The sequence below is a fragment of the Euleptes europaea genome, chromosome 3 (assembly GCF_029931775.1).
Source record: "Euleptes europaea isolate rEulEur1 chromosome 3, rEulEur1.hap1, whole genome shotgun sequence".
NCBI lineage: Eukaryota > Metazoa > Chordata > Lepidosauria > Squamata > Sphaerodactylidae > Euleptes > Euleptes europaea.
Window position 1 is genome coordinate 76,944,985 of NC_079314.1, and position 18,663 is coordinate 76,963,647.

General features: G+C 43.1%; 2 protein-coding genes across 3 annotated transcripts in view; both read left to right on the forward strand.

Annotated features, from left to right (window-relative positions):
- The first annotated feature begins 399 nt into the window (after window positions 1-399).
- On the forward strand, window positions 400-4,662 carry RPS16 (ribosomal protein S16). 2 transcript variants are annotated; one of them, XM_056846864.1, is made up of 6 exons: window positions 400-436; window positions 526-578; window positions 1,825-1,926; window positions 3,774-3,870; window positions 4,235-4,282; window positions 4,484-4,662. In XM_056846864.1, the coding sequence occupies exons 2-6, from the start codon at window positions 531-533 to the stop codon at window positions 4,627-4,629; spliced, it is 441 nt and encodes a 146-aa protein (XP_056702842.1). In that variant the 5' UTR covers window positions 400-436; window positions 526-530; the 3' UTR covers window positions 4,630-4,662. The 2 variants fall into 2 exon arrangements, with proteins under 2 accessions (XP_056702842.1, XP_056702841.1); XM_056846863.1 differs by having other exon boundaries at window positions 410-432.
- A 4,163-nt stretch (window positions 4,663-8,825) lies between these two features.
- OTOGL (otogelin like) overlaps window positions 8,826-18,663 on the forward strand; it is a 118,895-nt gene continuing 109,057 nt past the window's right edge. The window contains exons 1-5 of the mRNA XM_056846517.1: window positions 8,826-8,904; window positions 9,497-9,629; window positions 11,207-11,255; window positions 13,684-13,750; window positions 15,542-15,640. Coding sequence (XP_056702495.1) covers window positions 8,826-8,904; window positions 9,497-9,629; window positions 11,207-11,255; window positions 13,684-13,750; window positions 15,542-15,640 — 427 coding nt within the window. The remainder of the gene's footprint in view (window positions 8,905-9,496; window positions 9,630-11,206; window positions 11,256-13,683; window positions 13,751-15,541; window positions 15,641-18,663) is intronic.

An 18,663-nucleotide genomic window follows, 5' to 3' on the forward strand; every position in this document is an offset into this window, starting at 1 on the left:
TCTTTAAGGTGCTACTGGACTCTGGCCCTTTTCTACGTTCCTATGGCCCGAGTTGTGGCGCTGAGGAACGCTGATTCCCTTTGACACCCAGAAACGATGCACGTGCAGAGGTATCGTCACGTATGAAGCGGCGTGCGGAGCTTTCCTGGTTCGCAGGGAGAGGGGCGTTCCGGACCCCTGACGCCCCGCCACGGCGCAGGCCGCCGACCCAAAGAAAGACGTCGTTTCGTTCGGGGAGACGCGGCCAGCCCCGAGCCCGGAAACGGCCTTCGCGAGGACGAGGTTTCACGACACCTCCTCGCACCGCTCGGCCGGAAAGCGCGCGGCGGCGTCGCGCTGGCGGAAACGACGTCAAGCGTTGCGGCCGCGCCTGCCCCTGGGAGAGCGGCCTGGGAAACCCTGTTCTTCCTTTCGCGGCTGCTCTCGGTGACGGTAGGCGCCTCGCTGGGTGGCTCCGGCCCTTTTTCTCCTTCTCCTCCACGTTCCTGCCTTCCTCTGGCTCATTCTGTTGTGTTTCTCTCACAGGCGCCATGCCGGCGAAGGGACCCCTCCAGAGCGTGCAGGTTTTCGGCAGGAAGGTGAGGCGCGGCTCCGGGACGGGCCTAGGCCCTTCCCGTCCTCCCCGAGCCCTTCTTCCCCGGCTCCCTTGGAAGCTTTTGTGTCGCTGTTGCGTTGCTAATGAAGGCCTCCAGGCCAGACGCCTCGGGACTTATGCCTATTTTTCCTCCCCCCCCCTTCTTTCCTGCAGGGTCTTTTCATCCCCCGCCATTGCACGTGCTTTTTTTCTCTTGCCCCAGGTAGTGTTGATAAGCACGTGAAGTTGCTTTACCTTCCTTTTCCTTTCATCCCATCCCTTAGAAGCTCCTTGATCAATTGATCTTGAGCAGCATATATCTAACGTTGGAGGGATATAAGGACTGAAACAAATCTTGCCACTGACAATGTAGCCTTGGGGTCCCTATCGCTTAGTAAAAAAAGGCATTATGTCAGTCACAGAGGCATTGGATTTGTATATTAAAAGGGGGAAAATATAAGCGGATCGAAGTTCCTCGTAAAAGCGGCATTCCAAAAGGGCATGGGCTAATGAGTCAATAGAGCCAGAAGAGCAAGGGCAGATTCTGTCTGAGTATGGTATATTCAGAATTCTGCCCTGCATTACCATAGAAGGGTTAGCATTCAATCTAGCCAAGCAAAAAGCTTTACAGAGACGAGGAGGGCCATTGGTCCACCCGGGTTGGTAGTGGCCGGGCGAGGTCGGAGGTAGAGAGGTTTGAACCCAGATATCCCGTGTGTCGTAGTCTTAACACTCATCACTACGATTATCCCCCCCCCCCAACCTCTTAACAGAATTGGCAGACGGATGGAACTAGGGACCGCGTGAATCTCCCACCAGAACAAGAGCAGTTTGTTGGGAAACGTTGGGTCGTTCAGGTCGATGCTGCTTAATAAAACTGGGGAAAGGGTAAAACATCTATGGTGTTGTGAGCTCTTTGGAAGGAAGGACAGGATGTAGTAGGTATAGTAGGCCCTGCTTTTCTTCACACCTATTCGGAACTTGGTGGAATTTTTAGGTTGTGGTTGCCCTGTGGCCTGTGGGTGGATGAGAGGGGCATTGCTTGTGAGTAACTTGCCTTATTTTGTGGCAAAAATAGAAGACGCATTGAGATTTGAGTTGTGTTTGACTGCTGATAAAACTATTTTGATACCAATAAAACCAATGTATGAGGGAATACTTTTTGATTATATTTTTGAATATTATATTTGTAACTAATGCTGCTTAAATGGGTAGAATGTTACAATTCTTTGGTTTTTCTTTCATTGTAGAAAACTGCTACTGCAGTTGCTCATTGCAAAAGAGGAAATGGCCTCATTAAAGTAAATGGAAGGCCCTTGGAAATGATAGAGCCCAGAACTCTGCAGTACAAAGTAAGTTATTTTCTTTTAAACAGCATAAAATAATTTAGTCCTATCTATAGGTGCCATCTATATATCTAATAACAAAGTCGGCAAATCTTTGCATACTTAAAGCTGGTAATTGGGGCTGTGAATGGGCTAGATAGGTCTTTCTGCAAACTTGAAAAGGGACCCAGGTTTGCAGAAAAATGTGAAATCTAAAAAAAGTAATACATTGGGAGGGTTAAAAAAATCCAAAAATGATAAAAGTAGCACCAGTAGCTTTACGCAACAGATTTTCCTCTGGCTATTGCTAGGTAACCACAGTGTTTCAAGACTTGGTTATGTCAGCAAAAGCAAGTGGGGGGGGGCGAGCCCTTTCCAAACCTATTTTGGCCTTTGAGGGAGGACTTATTGTGACCAGGCATGACTAGGGTTGCCAGCTCCAGGTTGGGAAATTCCTAGAGATTTTGTGGCGAAGTCTGAGGAGGTCAGGGTATGGGGAGGGAAGAAGCCTCAGCAGGGTATAATGTCATAGAGACCACCCTCCAAAGCAGCCGTTTTCTCCAGGGGGACAGATCTCTAGTGTATGGAATTCAGTTGTAGTTCTGGAAGGTCTCCAGGTTCCACCTGGAGGTTGGCAACCCTTGGCCCGGCAGCAACCTTTGGGTGACTCGATACCACCTGATTTCCATGACTCAAGTAGGCCTGGCTGCTTGCTGCTGTTCAACAGCAGCCACCCTGTGAAAGCTGGTGTGGTCTTGCAGTTAGCGCTTCAGAGTAGGATCTGTAAGATCAATGTTCAAATGCCCATCTTGCCAGGGAAGCTCACTGGGTGATTTTAGGAGGGGTCACTCTATGGCATTATTTCCTGCTGAAGTTGCTTCCCTCCCCAAATCTTGCCTTCCCAAGGCTCCATCTCCAAATCTGGAATTTCCCAACCTGTAGATGGCAACCCTAAGGGGAACTAATATCTGTAGTTGGGAGATCTGTTGTGATTTCAGAAATCTCCAGACCCCACCTGGAGGCTGGCAACCCTAAAAGAAAAGCAGGAAAAGGGAAGATGCTATGGGGGCTTTCAGGAAAGGGAAAGAGGAAATGAGAGGGAAATGAGATGCCTCCTGCAAGTCTTTGCGGGTTCCCATATGTCACTCTTATTTCCTAGTTAATTTAGAATTGTTTATGGGGCTAAAGCGAACAATTTGCTAATAAAAATTGAACCAACATATTAAGCGTGTTTTGAATTCTTACACGATTATATTTTCTAACAGTATTTTTACTCATTTTCATGGTCGGTTTTACATGCAGTGCTAGTACTAGATGGAAGCAACTGTAAAATGCAGTGCTGGGTGAAGGAAGCATATCTGTTGGTTGCACCAGACTGCTTCCAGAGTGTCACTGAAGTAGCTGATCTTATTAGCACTTGCTCAGTGTTGTGCTGTGAAAACCACTGGGGCAAGGTTTTTGAAGGAAAGTATGGTAGCATATAGTGTATTCCTAAAGAGTTACTTAGACTGGAGTAACTCTCCTTATGAATGCAAAACAAACCTATGTTTGTTTTGCAGCATCTGGAAAGGTGACTTGGAATTAGCTTGCAAAGTAACTCTAAAATGGCTGTTTGAATGCGCGGTCACATCTGGATGATAATGTAGCAATATTGGGTTAAAATACAGTGAAACATTAAATATTTAATGGACAATTATATTATAATAATTCTGTAGTATGTATGTTGTAGGACACACAAGTTTTGATCTTTTTAAATTCCTAAACTGTTGCCTTGGAAAACAGGAACTTCAGTAGTATCCTACAGCAATTAGAAAAAAGGTGCGGAGTTCATTATATCTGTTACTATATTTCATGACTTCAATTTTGTCTCTTAGCTGCTTGAACCGGTACTCCTTTTGGGCAAGGAGCGCTTTGCAGGAGTTGACATTCGAGTCCGTGTGAAGGGTGGCGGACACGTAGCACAGATATACGGTATGAGTAACTTCAGGGTGGTTCTGTAGGAGGGGAATTAATTGACAATAACTAACAGCATCTCAGATGCTCGGAATATGTTTGTTGTCGGTATATTGTAAACTTTAGAAAATTGTAAACTTTAGAAAATATAAAATTAATAGTAGATCTGGTAGCATTCATCTACAAGGTTTCCAGCTTATTGGTTGCATCCGGTAATAAAAGGGTACAAATATAGATTGTCTTTCTGTAGATGGTTACAAGTATATCGTGTGTTCATTGTGTATGCATCTATGCTTGTTGTCATAAACATATCTATAAACAGGCAGTGTTATTTGGCTAAATGCAGCTTTTTGTTTCAATGTTCTGCTTTTTTCCTCTACAGCAATTCGGCAGTCTATTTCCAAAGCATTGGTGGCATATTACCAGAAGTGTAAGTAAACTTGTTATCATTTGTTTTGTGGCTATTTTTCAAATGCATAATTTAAGATGGACTCCATAGAGTGGCAGTTTTGGGATCCACCTGTAGCCCACAACTGCTGTAATGATCTGGGCCATGTTGTCCTCTCCTAAGGTACAGCTTGCAATAAACATGGGTGCAGTTTTTAAGGTACATTTTTTTTGTTTCTTCCAGATGTTGATGAAGCTTCCAAGAAGGAGATAAAGGATATCCTCATCCAGTACGATCGGACCCTTTTGGTTGCTGATCCTCGTCGTTGTGAATCCAAGAAGTTCGGTGGACCTGGTGCTCGTGCACGCTACCAGAAGTCTTACCGCTAAAAAAAAAGCAATGCTTTCGAATTCTTAAATAAACACAGAAATTTAACTTTTACCTTGTGTTGGTATAAAAATGTGCAGTTGTATTTTCTTTGGCTGTTTGGGTTTTAAGGATAATTCAGTTTGTCAAGATTATATGTTACACCACCACTGTGAATTAGGTGACTTGTTCATTAAGATTTAAATTCCAGCTGACAGCATTTTATGTAGAAATAGAGGGACACAGGTTCCTTAGAAGGCTCACAGATGGAAGCAGAATGCATGTGGTTGTTGTCCGTCTCCTCGTTCCTGATACTTGAGTGGCCAGTTAATAGGATAGCATTTCCAACAGCACCATCATCAAGATTCATTATTCCCATTGGTGTCACTGAGATTGAAGGTGGATTGCATGATAAAGCTGTGCCATCAGATAGCATAGACAACCAATGAAGAACATTTTTATATAAAACATTTATATGCTGCCTTTCCACAGAAATAGGGTCCCCAAGGTAGGAAACTTCAAGGCCTTAAAACATTTTAAAAGTTAAAATATTAGGACTAGGGATTATAGAATTAGAAAACAATACGAGCAGGACAGTATCTATGGCAAGATACCCACCCTGAGCCTGGCCTTGTCCGGGATAGAGGGTGGGGTATAAATCCAAAGACTACATAAATAAAATAACAGAATAGATCACAAGGTACAAGGCAATGCAACATGTTCATGGTGACTCCTTTCATGTGAACTACTGTATGCGGGTGAACTTACTTGCAGAACAAAATTCATTTCATCCAGACTAGAGGGGAGAACTCTTTGTTGCTGCTGGAAATAGAACTCAGTTCGCTACATGTATAGCCCGATTCTCTTGTGTAGTGATGTGCCTGTGTCTTATCAATATGAAGTGACACATGGAGGAAGCTGTGTGCTTTTTCTTTTCCAAACTCAGATTCTGCTTTGATCATAGCTTGATTAAAAACATTTTTTCTTGCATTTCATTCCCCTCCCCCCATCTTTAGCTATCTTGAGTTTGAAACCACACAGCTCAGTTTTGGACACGTTTTCTTAAAAATAAGTTGTTGGTTTTTTTGAGTAGGAAGCAAGCAAGAAAGAAGTATTCAGAATGTGTAGTTCAGTTAATACATGCACTAGGAAGTTATTTCTGTATTTGAAAGCAGTTGGTAATACTAATAGGCCAGTTGAAAATGTAAGACTGTTCACCTTTGCACAAATTATTAGTTATTCTGCTTTCCACAATTCAGTGTGTGTGTAGAATTAGCACCCTTAAGACTGATGTAGAGGACGCTAGTAACCTACATTGCTACATTTAGGGCCAAGCTACACAGTCTGTTTTGGAATACATAAAAAGCAGCTGTAGGAATGGGGGGGAATGTTTGATATAGGTAGGGGCTGGAGTAAGGAGCCTGTGTTTGTTAAGGCCCTCCCATTTTCAGGAACAAACTGTCATTTATTTAATTCCCCACCATTGGTTGAGGATAAAACTGCTTACATCATTTCTTGCCTCCATTTTAACCTTGCAACAACCCTGTGAGATCGTGTGGCTGTGCGATTGGCCCAAGGCCACCCAGCATGCTTCCATGGCAGAGCAGATATTTGACGCTTGGTTTCCCAGATCCTAGTCCGATAACCACTGCACCAAGTTGGCACAGCTCTTTTATCCCTAACAGGTGACAGCTACAAGATGGGTACCTGGTTTTCTTTCTCCTGGGCTTAAAAGCTGCTCTAGAAGGTCAGTTTCATTCAGGGAAATTCCCTCATAAAAACAATATTTCAATAGATATCCTAAATAACTAGGAAAGGTTAAATCAATCCATGGTTTGTTATTAGCAAGATTCAGAGTTGCATGCTCCCCCCCCCCCCTTGGAACACTTGGTTCGCATGTCCCAGCAAAAGTGCAAGTCTTACAAGCATAAAACCAATAACCAGACAATTACAGCGTCTCAGCAGTATAAAGCAACACCAAGCAGGTGGCATAGAGGCTGTTTAACATAAAGAGAAAAAGTTGATTTTTTATACCCCGACTTTATCACTTAAGGGAGACTCAAACCAGCTTACAATGACCTTTCCCCTCCCCACAACAGACACCCTGTGAGGTGGGTGGGTAGGGGGGCTGAGAGCTGTAAGAGAGCTGTGACTAACCCAAGGTCGCCCAGCTGGCTTCATGTGTAGGAGTGGGAAATCAAGCCTGGTTCACCAGATCAGAGTCTACTGCTCTTAACCGCTACACCACATTGGCATAAGCAGACAACTGAAAATTGGGATGAAACTTCAGTTTTAACCTTGCACCTATATGCTACTAGGAAAGGTGCCTGGAGACATCCAACAGAGGAGGGCATTAAAATGAGTTGCCCAACTTGGATTATCTGATGATATTGATAATATTTTCAGACTTGAGAGCTCAGTATATTCCCTCTTAATCTGATAGCAAATTTATTACAAATGACTGTCAGAATCATGATTGGTTAGGTACCCAGATGTATGTTCCACATGCCCAAAAAGACCATCGGGAGTGTATTCTAGTTTACTCAAAAGCCATTCATTTCATACCTTTTATTAGAACACAATGACAACAATTATACAAGATTTTGAGTTTTTCAGAATTATCCTGGATGTGACAAAAGATCTCAGCCAAACAACTGGTTAGTTCAACTGTGAGTCTCAGATACCCATATTTTTTCTGCCTACATTCTTTAGCTTTGGTTATGTGGCCTGCAGGTCCTCTCTTCAAAGCTTCCATGCTTTCCCTCCCCAGGACTTTTTCCCTACACAGAAGGCCAGGGCTGACTAAAGTAATCCAGTGACAACATGCCTGTCCCAAATTTCCTCATGGAAGTTGCAGTTCATGAGCTGAAGAAGGATTGCTGGCGCAACTGGAGGGAAGGGGGCTAGAGCTTGAAGCTATAAACCGTGGGTGCACAACCTTTTTGAGCCTCAGGCACATTTGGAATTCTGACATGGCATAATGGGTGCAGCAACAACAACAAAGAGGCCAACAAAAGTATTACCACAACTCCAGTAACGCAGGTTAGATCCTTGTGCTGTGGTGGCGCATTTTAAAAAATTTGCACAGCCAATCATATCTCCAATATTCAGAAGCCCTGCTGGGCAAAGGCCCTCCCTGGCTCCACCCACCTTCTAGAAACACTTGGTGGGTGCCACGATGCCCACAAACACCATGTTGGGGACTCCTGCTATAAACTGTCAGCTGAGATGTGATAGCTGCTTTCACACATTCCTAATGATTCAGCTTTCATGTGAACTTGCATTCTGAAATGTTGAGAGTTTGCTCAGTGTGGTGGATTTGGTGACAGCAAGATGCTGTTGCTTCACTTGCTGTGATTCACTTGATGTGATTATGGCTACCAGATTCATCTTCTGCCTTCCAAACATTTGAATGTCTGGAATCCCTTTGTAGCATTCTGATGAGACTCACTGAACCTTTTTGACTCATGAAATGCTGCTTAGGCACTTGATGTAATTTCTCTCTCTCTCTCAAGCTAAGTAGATTTGGTCTGGCAAATATCTGGGTAAAACAGCATATAACAATTCCACTTGAACGACTCTGAGTTCCTCTGGGACACTAATGTAAGAAATAATTAGGTGGCAAACGTACTGCACTATTTTCTTGATAATTTGTGAGCAATCTTTCAACGAGATTTTTTTTTTTTTTAAGCTCGAAGTTAACACTTGGGTACAAAGTGAAATTTACCTGGAATTCATTCACGTCCTTGCTATTAAAGTTGCTGAATGTTTGAACCCTAAATTGCGCCTGTCATAGAAAATGAAGAAAAGACAGGAAATCTGGATCCCTGTTGCTTCAAAGCACACAAATGCAAAATGATCCCTCAAATATGATGGGACAGAGAGATTTCTTTCTGTGCCACTGTCCCCAAGCACTATAAAGGTTTGATTCAGTCCAAAAGAGGAGTAGGAACGTCTGTTCTTGTGTAACTAATACTGACTTAGGTAAGGAGCTACCATGCATTACTAATGAGAGAAATCCAGCCAAAACGTTGCATGCAGCATTTCCAAAGCTCAAACAGACCTGACGGCGGCAAGGAAACTCCATATTTCTTGTTTATCCTTTCTTTTACTTCACTTAGCAAATTTGCAAAGGACCTGAAGAACATTCACTGTTAAGATGCCATCATAGCTAAAGGAAACAATCTGGATACTTTCCATTTTAGGAAGCTAGATTGAAATGAACATTGTGGGAAAAGTCAATTTCATGATACCTTGGAACATAATTTGTGTTCACTTCCTGCTGTTTTCTTTAGAAGGTAAGGGTTTTGGGTTTGTTTGTTTTTTGCTATGTTATTTATTTTTAAAGTTCTTCATGCATAAAAGTTGTGTTTATTCGTTTCCTTTGAAACTACTATTTCTCGTTTTGAAAACTGGTGAAAAGAATGGGTGTTGTTCTGTCAACTTTTGAATCTAACGCTGACTTTGATGCTTTGAAATAGGCTGTCCAACCAAACATTTTTGTTTAAAAACAAGACTTTTTTGGTAGTCTTTCTTTCTGATGAATGGATTTTTCCTAAGCTTTACGTATACACATTTAATGTTTGACTGATTATAGAATAATTCTTAGCTGTTGTTGAAATGTTCATCTGTCGTGCTAATAGTAGGCACTCTGGATAGTTTAATGTGTTTGGTAGTGGAAGAGTCCTGAGCACAAAACTGTTATATTTCAAAGCTTCAGTCTTTTCACAGGACTGGCCTCTGCTAGGTAAGTAAAGCTAAACATGCAGACAAAACAAATAGATAAACAACTTCCACCTTTATTTCAAAAGTATTTAATTTAAGGAGTCTTCACTGAAATTCTTGTTTAGTAATTTTGAGAAGAGTACAACTCATCCTTGTTTTTCAAAGTACATGCTAATGTGTTGGTCTTCATGGTTTATGTGAAGTCCATAGAAATGGATAAAGAGACTGAAATTCATTCTGCCTTCTTTTATCTAACAGGATCTGTCTGTGAATTCTCTCTTTTGAAAAGAACTCCACGGTGAGTTTGCATTCCTCATTTGCAGATATATGATAGTACATACAGCCTAAATGTGTAACTGGTGATGTACTGGAGGTTTTAAGGGGGGAACAGATGATCTTAAGAATTTGTATGGGAATTAATGATCAGCTGAGAGGTATTTTTTAAAATGAAAACACTCCTATGCTGTAAGGGCATACAATGCAATATGCAGCATGTTTTGAAAGGTTTGAAAGAATGTGTTTTGATATGTTATAGGGTGACTGGAATTGAATTGGTACAAAAACTTTGCATTAAAAAGGGCAACTAAATTAAAATTGTAATATTTTAAGTTTCTGCTGGGATATAGCACTCGTTATTTCAGTTTGAATAGTACTTCTTGGGGGAAATTGTATTTTTTATACACAACAAAAGCCAAGTGTTGTTGTTTTTAATATCTCGCCAAATCTATATGTTGCAGGATGGGTCTGAATCTCTAATTACCTTCATTTGCTCTTAGGCATGGGTAAGAAAGGCCATATGGAGCATGGTGTTTCTGATAAAGATGATTTAGGCATCAATTTATGTTCAGGAAAGTAGTAGCAGTTATTGAATACTGAAACCATCCATCCTATTCCTTTAACAGTAACTTCCATGGGAAGTTGTTCCTAATACCAACATTCCACTCAGTGGTAACTAAATTATATTTATCGCTGAACCACCACGGCGGAAGTCTAAAAACATTGGTGGTAGGTCATAATGGGAGATAAAACAAATGACATTTTAACTGTAATATATTATTTAGCATGACATTTGTAAAAACAAAAATCAATTTCTAAGGCAGTTTGCATGAAGCTGCATGAATACCTGATGGGTGCTAATTAGAATCTTTAATGAGCATTACACCTGTTCAGCTCCTGCTGGTGAATTGTGTGGGCAGACAGGGTTACAGATAGGGTTGCCAGGTCCCCTTTGGCCACCAGCGGAGGATGGGGGTGGTGGTAGGGTTGCCACATCCAGGTTGAGAAACTGCTGGGGCTTTGGGGATGGAGCCTGGGGAGAACAGGGGTACAATGGCGTACAGTGCCATAGAGTCCACCTTCCAAAACATCCATTTTCTACAGGAGTACTGGAAATGAGCTGTAATTCCAGGAGATTCCTAATTGCAGATGTAATTGCCATTCACCAAGGGAGAGAAGTCCATAAACCTGGTTCTATGTGTGTATGACTTCCAGCTGATTTGGGCTGAGGAAGTTTAATGTTCATCTTCATTTGAAATGAAAAATGTATTCCTTTTTAAATATCTGAAAACCATCATACCTTAATCTTTTTTTCCTGTAGACCTCAATACATCTGGTTCTTAATACTGTTGTACTTCACAAACCATAGTAATATCTCTCAGTTCATACCCAAGATGAAAAAGTTGGGTTCTTATGCATTTTGTCAAAGGGAGATATGAAAAAGGGGAAGCAATGTGAAAAAGAGTTACGGTAATCTGAGCAAAGTGTCTTTGATAAAGTGAGAGAAATCAGAGCAAAAACGCCCCTCTTTTGGGAGCTTTTTTATTCCGATTGCCTCCAATCCTTTGGTTGTACAAGATTCTCTTTGTTTTCTTCCAGGAATGACTTTAATGCAATTCGCCACAAAAGAGATCTCTTAGCAGCTAAGGTAGGTTATACCTCAAAAGGAAGGGGGGAAAAACCCACATACCCACTCCTACTGGTCTGCAAGGGGAGTTTACTATCCTTACAATGAAGTCTTTGTGAAGCAGAATGGAAATGGTAATAGCAAGTCAGGGGTGAGGTGGAGTAGCTTTTCCGTACTTGTTTTCCTGCAACTCTCAAAATGCAAACCTACATTCATTCATTCATTCTTTGCAAATCGCTTTTTGAATTAATCACCCCAACAAACTAAGTGACGCACATCAAGTGGAAAAAGGGGTCTTTCACTATTATCTCTTTCCATGAGAGCAAACAAAAAGGCTCGGAATTTTGTTAGTACTTGGCAAATAGCACAACCATGAAACAGTAGATGAGCTGTTTTTCAAATGGTGACCCTATTGTGACAGCTTTGACTGAGGTTTACAACAGGTTCCCAGGATAGAGTTTATACTTGTGAAAACTATTCCCCCTGGTCCAGTGCCTCGCTTCTCTTGAGATATCTGAAGGACAGCAGCAGACGTTACCTTTGTCATGTGGTTTTAATGTATGGTTCCCTTTTCTCCCCAAAGGAATAGGGATCAGGGATCAAATAGCCTTAACTAAGGTGCACATGTTTCATTGTATGCAAATAGCAGTGAATTCCTCAGCTAGAGAACGTAATCTAGACAGTACGTGAAATCCAGACAAATACATGAAATTCCAGTGACTGCCTAGCCATGGGTTGTATCTTAATTCCTACAGGGAAGTTTTCTTTATAAAGGAATTTGATCTTATATGAACTTGAGCAGGATAAGCAAATTATTCTAGCAGAAACAATAAAGACAGTCACTTCCTAGTTTTCTGAATATAGTAAGAATGAAAGTTGCAATAACTTCAGAAATAGTGAATGCTGTAAACATCAAGTAAAAAGACAAAAAAATGTCTAGGGTCAACACTGCATTCGTTGTCAGGTCTGCTCAGAACACTACTGAAGTCGTCTTAAGGGGGCTTACTCCCAGAGAGTGGTCTTAAGATTGCACTAGCTCAGACCCTTCAACAATTCCAACACAAAATTCCAGGACACTTCCAATTTGTATTTCATATATAAAATGCTATTTACATTATAATATATGATATATAGGGTTGCTGCCAACCACCAGGTACTAGCTGGAGATCTCCAGCCGATACAGATCAGTTAAGAACATAAGAACATAAGAAAGGCCCTACTGGATCAGACCAAGGCCCATCAAGTCCAGCAGTCTGTTCACACAGGGGCCAATCAGGTGCCTCTAGGAAGCCACTAACAAGACGAGTGCAGCAGCGCCATCCTGCCTGTGTTCCACCACACCCAAAATAATAGGCATGCTCCTCTGAAACTAGAGAGAATAGGTATGCAGCATGACTAGTATCCATTCTAACTAACAGCCATGAATACCCCTCTCCTCCATGAATATGTCCACTCCCCTCTTAAAGCCCTCCAAGCTGGCAGCCATCACCACATCCTGGGGCAGGGAGTTCCACAATTTAACTATGCGTTGTGTGAAAAAATACTTCCTTTTATCTGTTTTGAATCTCTCACCCTCCAGCTTCAGCAGATTACCCCGCGTTCTACTATTACGGGAGAGGGAGAAAAACGTCTCCCTGTCTACTCTCTCCAAACCATGCATAATTTTATAGACCTCTATCATGTCTCCCCTCAGCCGCCTTCTTTCCAAGCTAAACAGCCCTAAGTAACTTAACCGCTCCCCATAGGTCAGTTGCTCTAGTCCCCTAAACAGTTCACCTGGAGAAATTGGCCACTTTGGCAATTGGACTCTATGGCATTGAAGTCCCTCTCCAAACCCCGCCCTCCTCAGGCTCCATCCCAAAAACCTCCTGCCAGTGGCAAAGAGGGACCTGACAACCCTAATGATATATGTATGTTTCTTTTCAGTACTGCTTAGTGCTGGTAGTTTAAATAAAGTGGAATTTCTTCAATGTGTCCAGTGTTAAAATTATCTGGAGTTTTACATATAATCTCTAGGAAAATTCAAGATAATTTACTTCATTAAAAAGAAATCTTAATCTCCCTTCGTACAATCTGTGTATTGATTTGTATTACTCAATTCTGTAGGTTCTAATGCAAAATTTCTGCTTATACTAGAGCTCTTGCGCAAACAGAAATGCAAGAAAAAGACCACATGTATCTACTTGCACAAAATCTCATGCAACCAATATCTGGGTTCTATAATATATAATATATAAGCAGGACCATGCTAGATGTTGCACAAAATCTTGCACAAGCAGTGTTTATGTTTCCATTTATTCATTGCTGTATCCAAGCTTAGGGAGCATTCCTAAGCAGGTCTACTCAGAATCCTATGAAGGTCTATTGAGGGAGACTTACTCATAGGGAAGTATTTTTAGGATTGCACTGTTAGAGTGGCATGAACACTCTGCTTTTGTTTCCCTGATAGACTGCAGAAGTTTCTTCTGGGGCTCGTGTTAATGAGTCCTTTTCTCAGGATCAAAATTCATCAAGAGGTCAGTACTGTAAAACATTCTTGTTGCCTCTTTTAAAAGATATCGGTGAAATGATCCATATTTTTCATGTAACTGGTTGCATATTTTCCTGTTTCTATATCTCTTACCAACAAGTCTTTAAATTATGATCTTTGTATTTCCAAGCTTACTATTCTGTTGTAAGAGTACTTCTCAGGATCTTGAACCTAAAGGCTAAAACAGTAAATAGTAAATTTCATGTCAGGAGTCAGATAACAGAACAGTTCATCAGCCCTCGTAATCACCACGTAGGGATGCCAGCCTCCAGGTGGGACCTGGGGATCCCCTGGAATTATAGCTCAACTCCAGACTACAGAGATCACTTCCCCTGGAGAAAATCTCATTCTTTGTTGACTGTGCAGCCCTGGTCCAAATTTCCTGTAGGTGCAGGTAGGCCACAGTCCCAGAGCTGTTAGTGGCTCTGCATCTTCAGTGGCCTCATTGCCTTTTTAAAGGAATTTCCTTTCCTTTTATTTTTTTGCCTTGGGGGCAAGTGTCTATCCTAGCATTACATTCAAATGCAGTCGTTCAATATTTAATAATATTGTTTCTTAGAATTTTTAGAGTGTATTTCAAGTCTCTAACATTATCTCAGTAATATCTGCAGTAGTCCAGCAATGTAGTCTATTAATCCACAAGTTGCTGATTGGAGATGACGCTGAGGGAATATTGGCTTATTTAAGGACATCCAGTGAAGTCATAGTTTGAGCCGTAGGGTTGCCAGGTCCCTCTTTGCCACCGGTGGGAGGTTTTGGGGGCGGAGCCTGAGGAGGGCAGGGTTTGCGGAGGGACTTCAATGCCATAGAGTCCAATTGCCAAAGCGGCCATTTTCTCCAGGTGAACTGATAGGGTTGCCAACTGCCAGGTAGTAGCTGGAGATCTCCTGCTAATTCAACTGATCACCAGCTGATAGAGATCATATCGCCTGGAGAAAAATGGCCGCTTTGGCAATGGAACTCTATGGCATTGAAGTCCCTCCCCTCCCCAAACCCTGCCCTCTTCAGGCTCCGCCCCCAAATCTCCCGCCGGTTGAGAAGAGGGACCTGGCAACCCTATGAACTGATCTCTGTCTGCTGGAGATCAGTTGTAATAGCTGGAGATCTCCAGCTATCACCTGGAGGTTAGCAACCCTATTGAACCGGCACACCAGAGTGAGATAATGGTTAGAGTACTGGACTAAGAATGGGAAGCTCTGGGATCCAGTCCTTAATCTGCCATGAAGTTCTCTTAGTGAATTTAGGCCAAACACACAATCTCAGCCTAATCTGCCTCACAGAATTGTTGTGAGGATGAAACAGGGAACGTGAGACCCATGTAAGGCACTCTGAGCTCCGTGAAGAGGGTGCGGGGAAGAGATAAAAATGTAATAGATTAACCAGGTGGATAGAATTGCTTTTAGCATTTGGGCTTGTTGTCATGTGCTCCTATGTATTTCATTTCTGAAAGAACTCTTTCAGTTTTGAAAAGAAGGAATTTAATATCTGTACATTTTCAACTCAGCGAGGAATGAATGCAATTGATAACCTTGTGGCTCTTTGCTGTTGTGAAAACAAAAGGATTTCACCTCCTCATGAGGCCTTTCAATAGGGAGGAGGACGCTTTGGTTTCCCCCCCTCTGAACATGGGAATACATTTAAGAAATAAGGTTTATTATTTTTGGCTAACACTTCACACAAGAAAGGTAGCTGCCTTGGGGGGGGGGTAGTTGGTGACACTGGATCCAGTATGTTTAGTGTTTTAGTACACTAACAACTGGCTGTTTTTGCTACGTAGGTTCTTGCTCTCAAGAATGCCTTAATGGAGCAGTTTGCACAGAGGCTGGAATATGTGACTGTGAGACATTCCAGGCACAAGGTGAAAGATGCCAAACTGGTAAGTTTAAGTGTTAAGCTAAGCTGAATGTCCTGTTAAGATGGATAGCCAGCATGGTGTAGTGGTTAAGAGCAGCGGACTCTAATCTGGAGAACTGGGTTCGATTCCCTACTCCTCCACATGAAGCCTACTGGGTGATCTTGGGGCAGTCACAGTTCTCTCCGAACACTCTCAGCCCACTTGGAGGCAGACAATGGCAAATCACTTCTGAAAGGTCTCTTGCCTTGAAAACCCTACAGGGTCAGCATAAGTCAGCTGTGACTTGATACACACATACACACACATTAAGATGAGATGTTGGGGGATATTTTGTAAAAACAATAGAACCTGTATTACTTTTGCAGTTGCTCCCAATTGGTGGCTGTAGTTCAGATCTTAGTTTTAACTAGAACATGGCACACAGACTTATGTTTGGCTGCATATTACTTCCATCAACACACTAGACCCTACTTTAATCATATTTATCTTTGAGGAAAGCCTGATTTGCACAGATTACCAGAGAAGTGAAAGCATTTCAAAATGCAGTGATAGAGACTGTTATCCAGGGTAAGTCAGTTGTGTGTAGCTGTTTGAACACTGAGCCAGTGATTATTTTGACCCTGTGGCATAACATCCTACCCCAAAAGATGTACAGTGGTATCCCAAAAGTTGCTGAATCCCCGTGGTGAAGCCATTGCATACGATACATTGCTAAATAGACCAGCCTTTACACTGTTGCATTAAAATTTTATTGACTTTATTTTTAGCCACCTTTCTCTCGGAGACTCAAGGTGGATTAAAAACATCAACATTAAAACAATGCAATCAGACAGCAGAAGGTACCCAATAAACAATACAGTAGGAATACGATTAGAAAACAGTGCAAACAAAAAACTTAAGGCATGACTAGGGTTGCCAACCTCCAAGTACTAGCTGGAGATCTCCTGCTATTACAAGTGATCTCCAGCTGATAGAGATCAGTTCACCTGGAGAAAATGGCCGCTTTGGCCATTGGACCCAAACCCCGCCCTCCTCAGGCTCCACCCCAAAAACCTCCCGCCGGTGGCAAAGAGGGACCTGGCAACCCTAGGCATGACACACCATAAACAATGCAGACAGTGGATTACTATGCAGTAAAAGCAAGGTGATACATGTGATGAACATTGCGATAGAGCAGTGGTCGGCAAACCACGGCTCGCGAGCCGCATGCGGCTCTCTGGCCCCTTGAGTGTGGCTCTGCCCATCCGGTGGCACTGCTTCACTCCTCCCTGGCCTCCGCCCCACAGCCACTTATTATAGCCGTCCGTCCTCATCCCACCCCCCTTTCCCCTCCTAGGCTCCACCCCCCGAGCCCACATAAGGGCCAGAGAGGCTTGCATCAGCCTCCTTCACCCTCCCAGATTGGTTGCTACAATCTCCCTGGCCCCGCCCTGGGCACGCCCATCCACCCCTGTCTCAGCTGGTTGTTGGTAGAACGCCGCGCACCAGCTGGTTCTCTCCTGGCTCTCGGGTGGCTGCGTGGTCGCTGGCTGGGCTGTCTTCGGGGGTTCTGCTCTTCCCCCCACTGGAGATCCTGCTGGGAAAGGGTAGGTGGTAGCTGGTGGCCTCTCCAGTCCCCGGCGGGGTTGTCCCACCCTTCCTGCTGCACACCGGCTGCAGTGCAGAGGTTTGGAGTGGACTCTCCCTCTCCCTGTCGTACCCCTGTTCCTCCTCCCCCCTTTCCCTCCCCTCACAGCGCGGACAGGTTTTGAACGCGGCGCTTGAGGGCTGGCGGCGCCAAGGCAGGCGGCGGCAGCCAATCAGTGGGCGGGATTTTTTGGGCTGGTTTTGGCTGGCGGAGGAGGCGGAGGCACTGAGGAGGGGCGGATGGGCGGATGGCAGGCTGGCCAGGGAGGGAAGGAAGGAAGGAGCCCTAGCGGCGGCAGCGAGGAGGAGGAGGCCGAGAGGCGAGCGCGGGAGGCCGAGGCGGCCGGGGGGGGGGGAGCCATGTTAGATTCATTCTCCGCCAACTCCGGTGGGGAGGATGCTTTTATTTATTTATTTAGTTTTAATCAGTGTACCTATAGTTTAATTAAGACTTAAAACTTTAATTAAAGTTTATTAAGTTAATAAACAGTGTACCTACCTATATAGTGTAAGAAATTTGGCTCTCAAAAGAAATCTCAATCGTTGTACTGTTGATATTTGGCTCTGTTGACTAATGAGTTTGCCGACCACTGCAATAGACTACAATCCAGTGCCTTTATAAAGGTGCCCTCTTGAAACATTCTATTATATGATAGTTCTAATCCATTTGTAAAAATGCCCTCCTGAACAACTCTATTTCACATAATCTGCAGAATGGTAGAAGTGTGGGAACCTTGCTGGCTCCCTCAGGCAGGCCACTCCACAAAATGGGAATCACGACAGAATGTGGGTGTATGGCAGTTACCAAATGTACCCATTTGCAGGGTGACACCTTCATGAGGCTTTACTCAGATAAGCAAAGCTGTTGTGGCAGAGTATAGCAGGAGATGTCATCTTGCAGGTACGTAGGTCCAAGGGCATTAAGGGCTTTATGGGTGATAACCAGTATCTTGAATTGATCCCAGTAACTGACCAGTAATCAATTGAATGACTGCAGAATGGGTGTGATAGCCATGCTCCACCTAGTTTCTGATAGTAACCGAGCTGCAGCATAAAAGTAGCTATGATACCACTGTGTACTTGTGGGAATACATCATGAACCCCTTCGAAATTAATGGAACTTTAGGTTAGGTCTCAAAAGGGATGCGGTTTCTGTCCCTTTAGAAGCTGTGAGGGTGGGCAACATTCAGCACATTTTTTTTTTGATATTTTCTCTCAGTGTACCTTTTAGCTTCTGCTGTGTTTTGAATCCACATTCTGTGATTGCGAACAAAAGAAGTACCGGTAATGTGCATGCAAATAAGAGAACCACGACACAACTTTCCTATGTAATTTTTTCTGCAATAGGTCCCACTCCTGAAATAGCAAACTAGCTTTAAAAGGACAGTGGCTTGCCTGTTTGGGAGCAATTGCAGAGA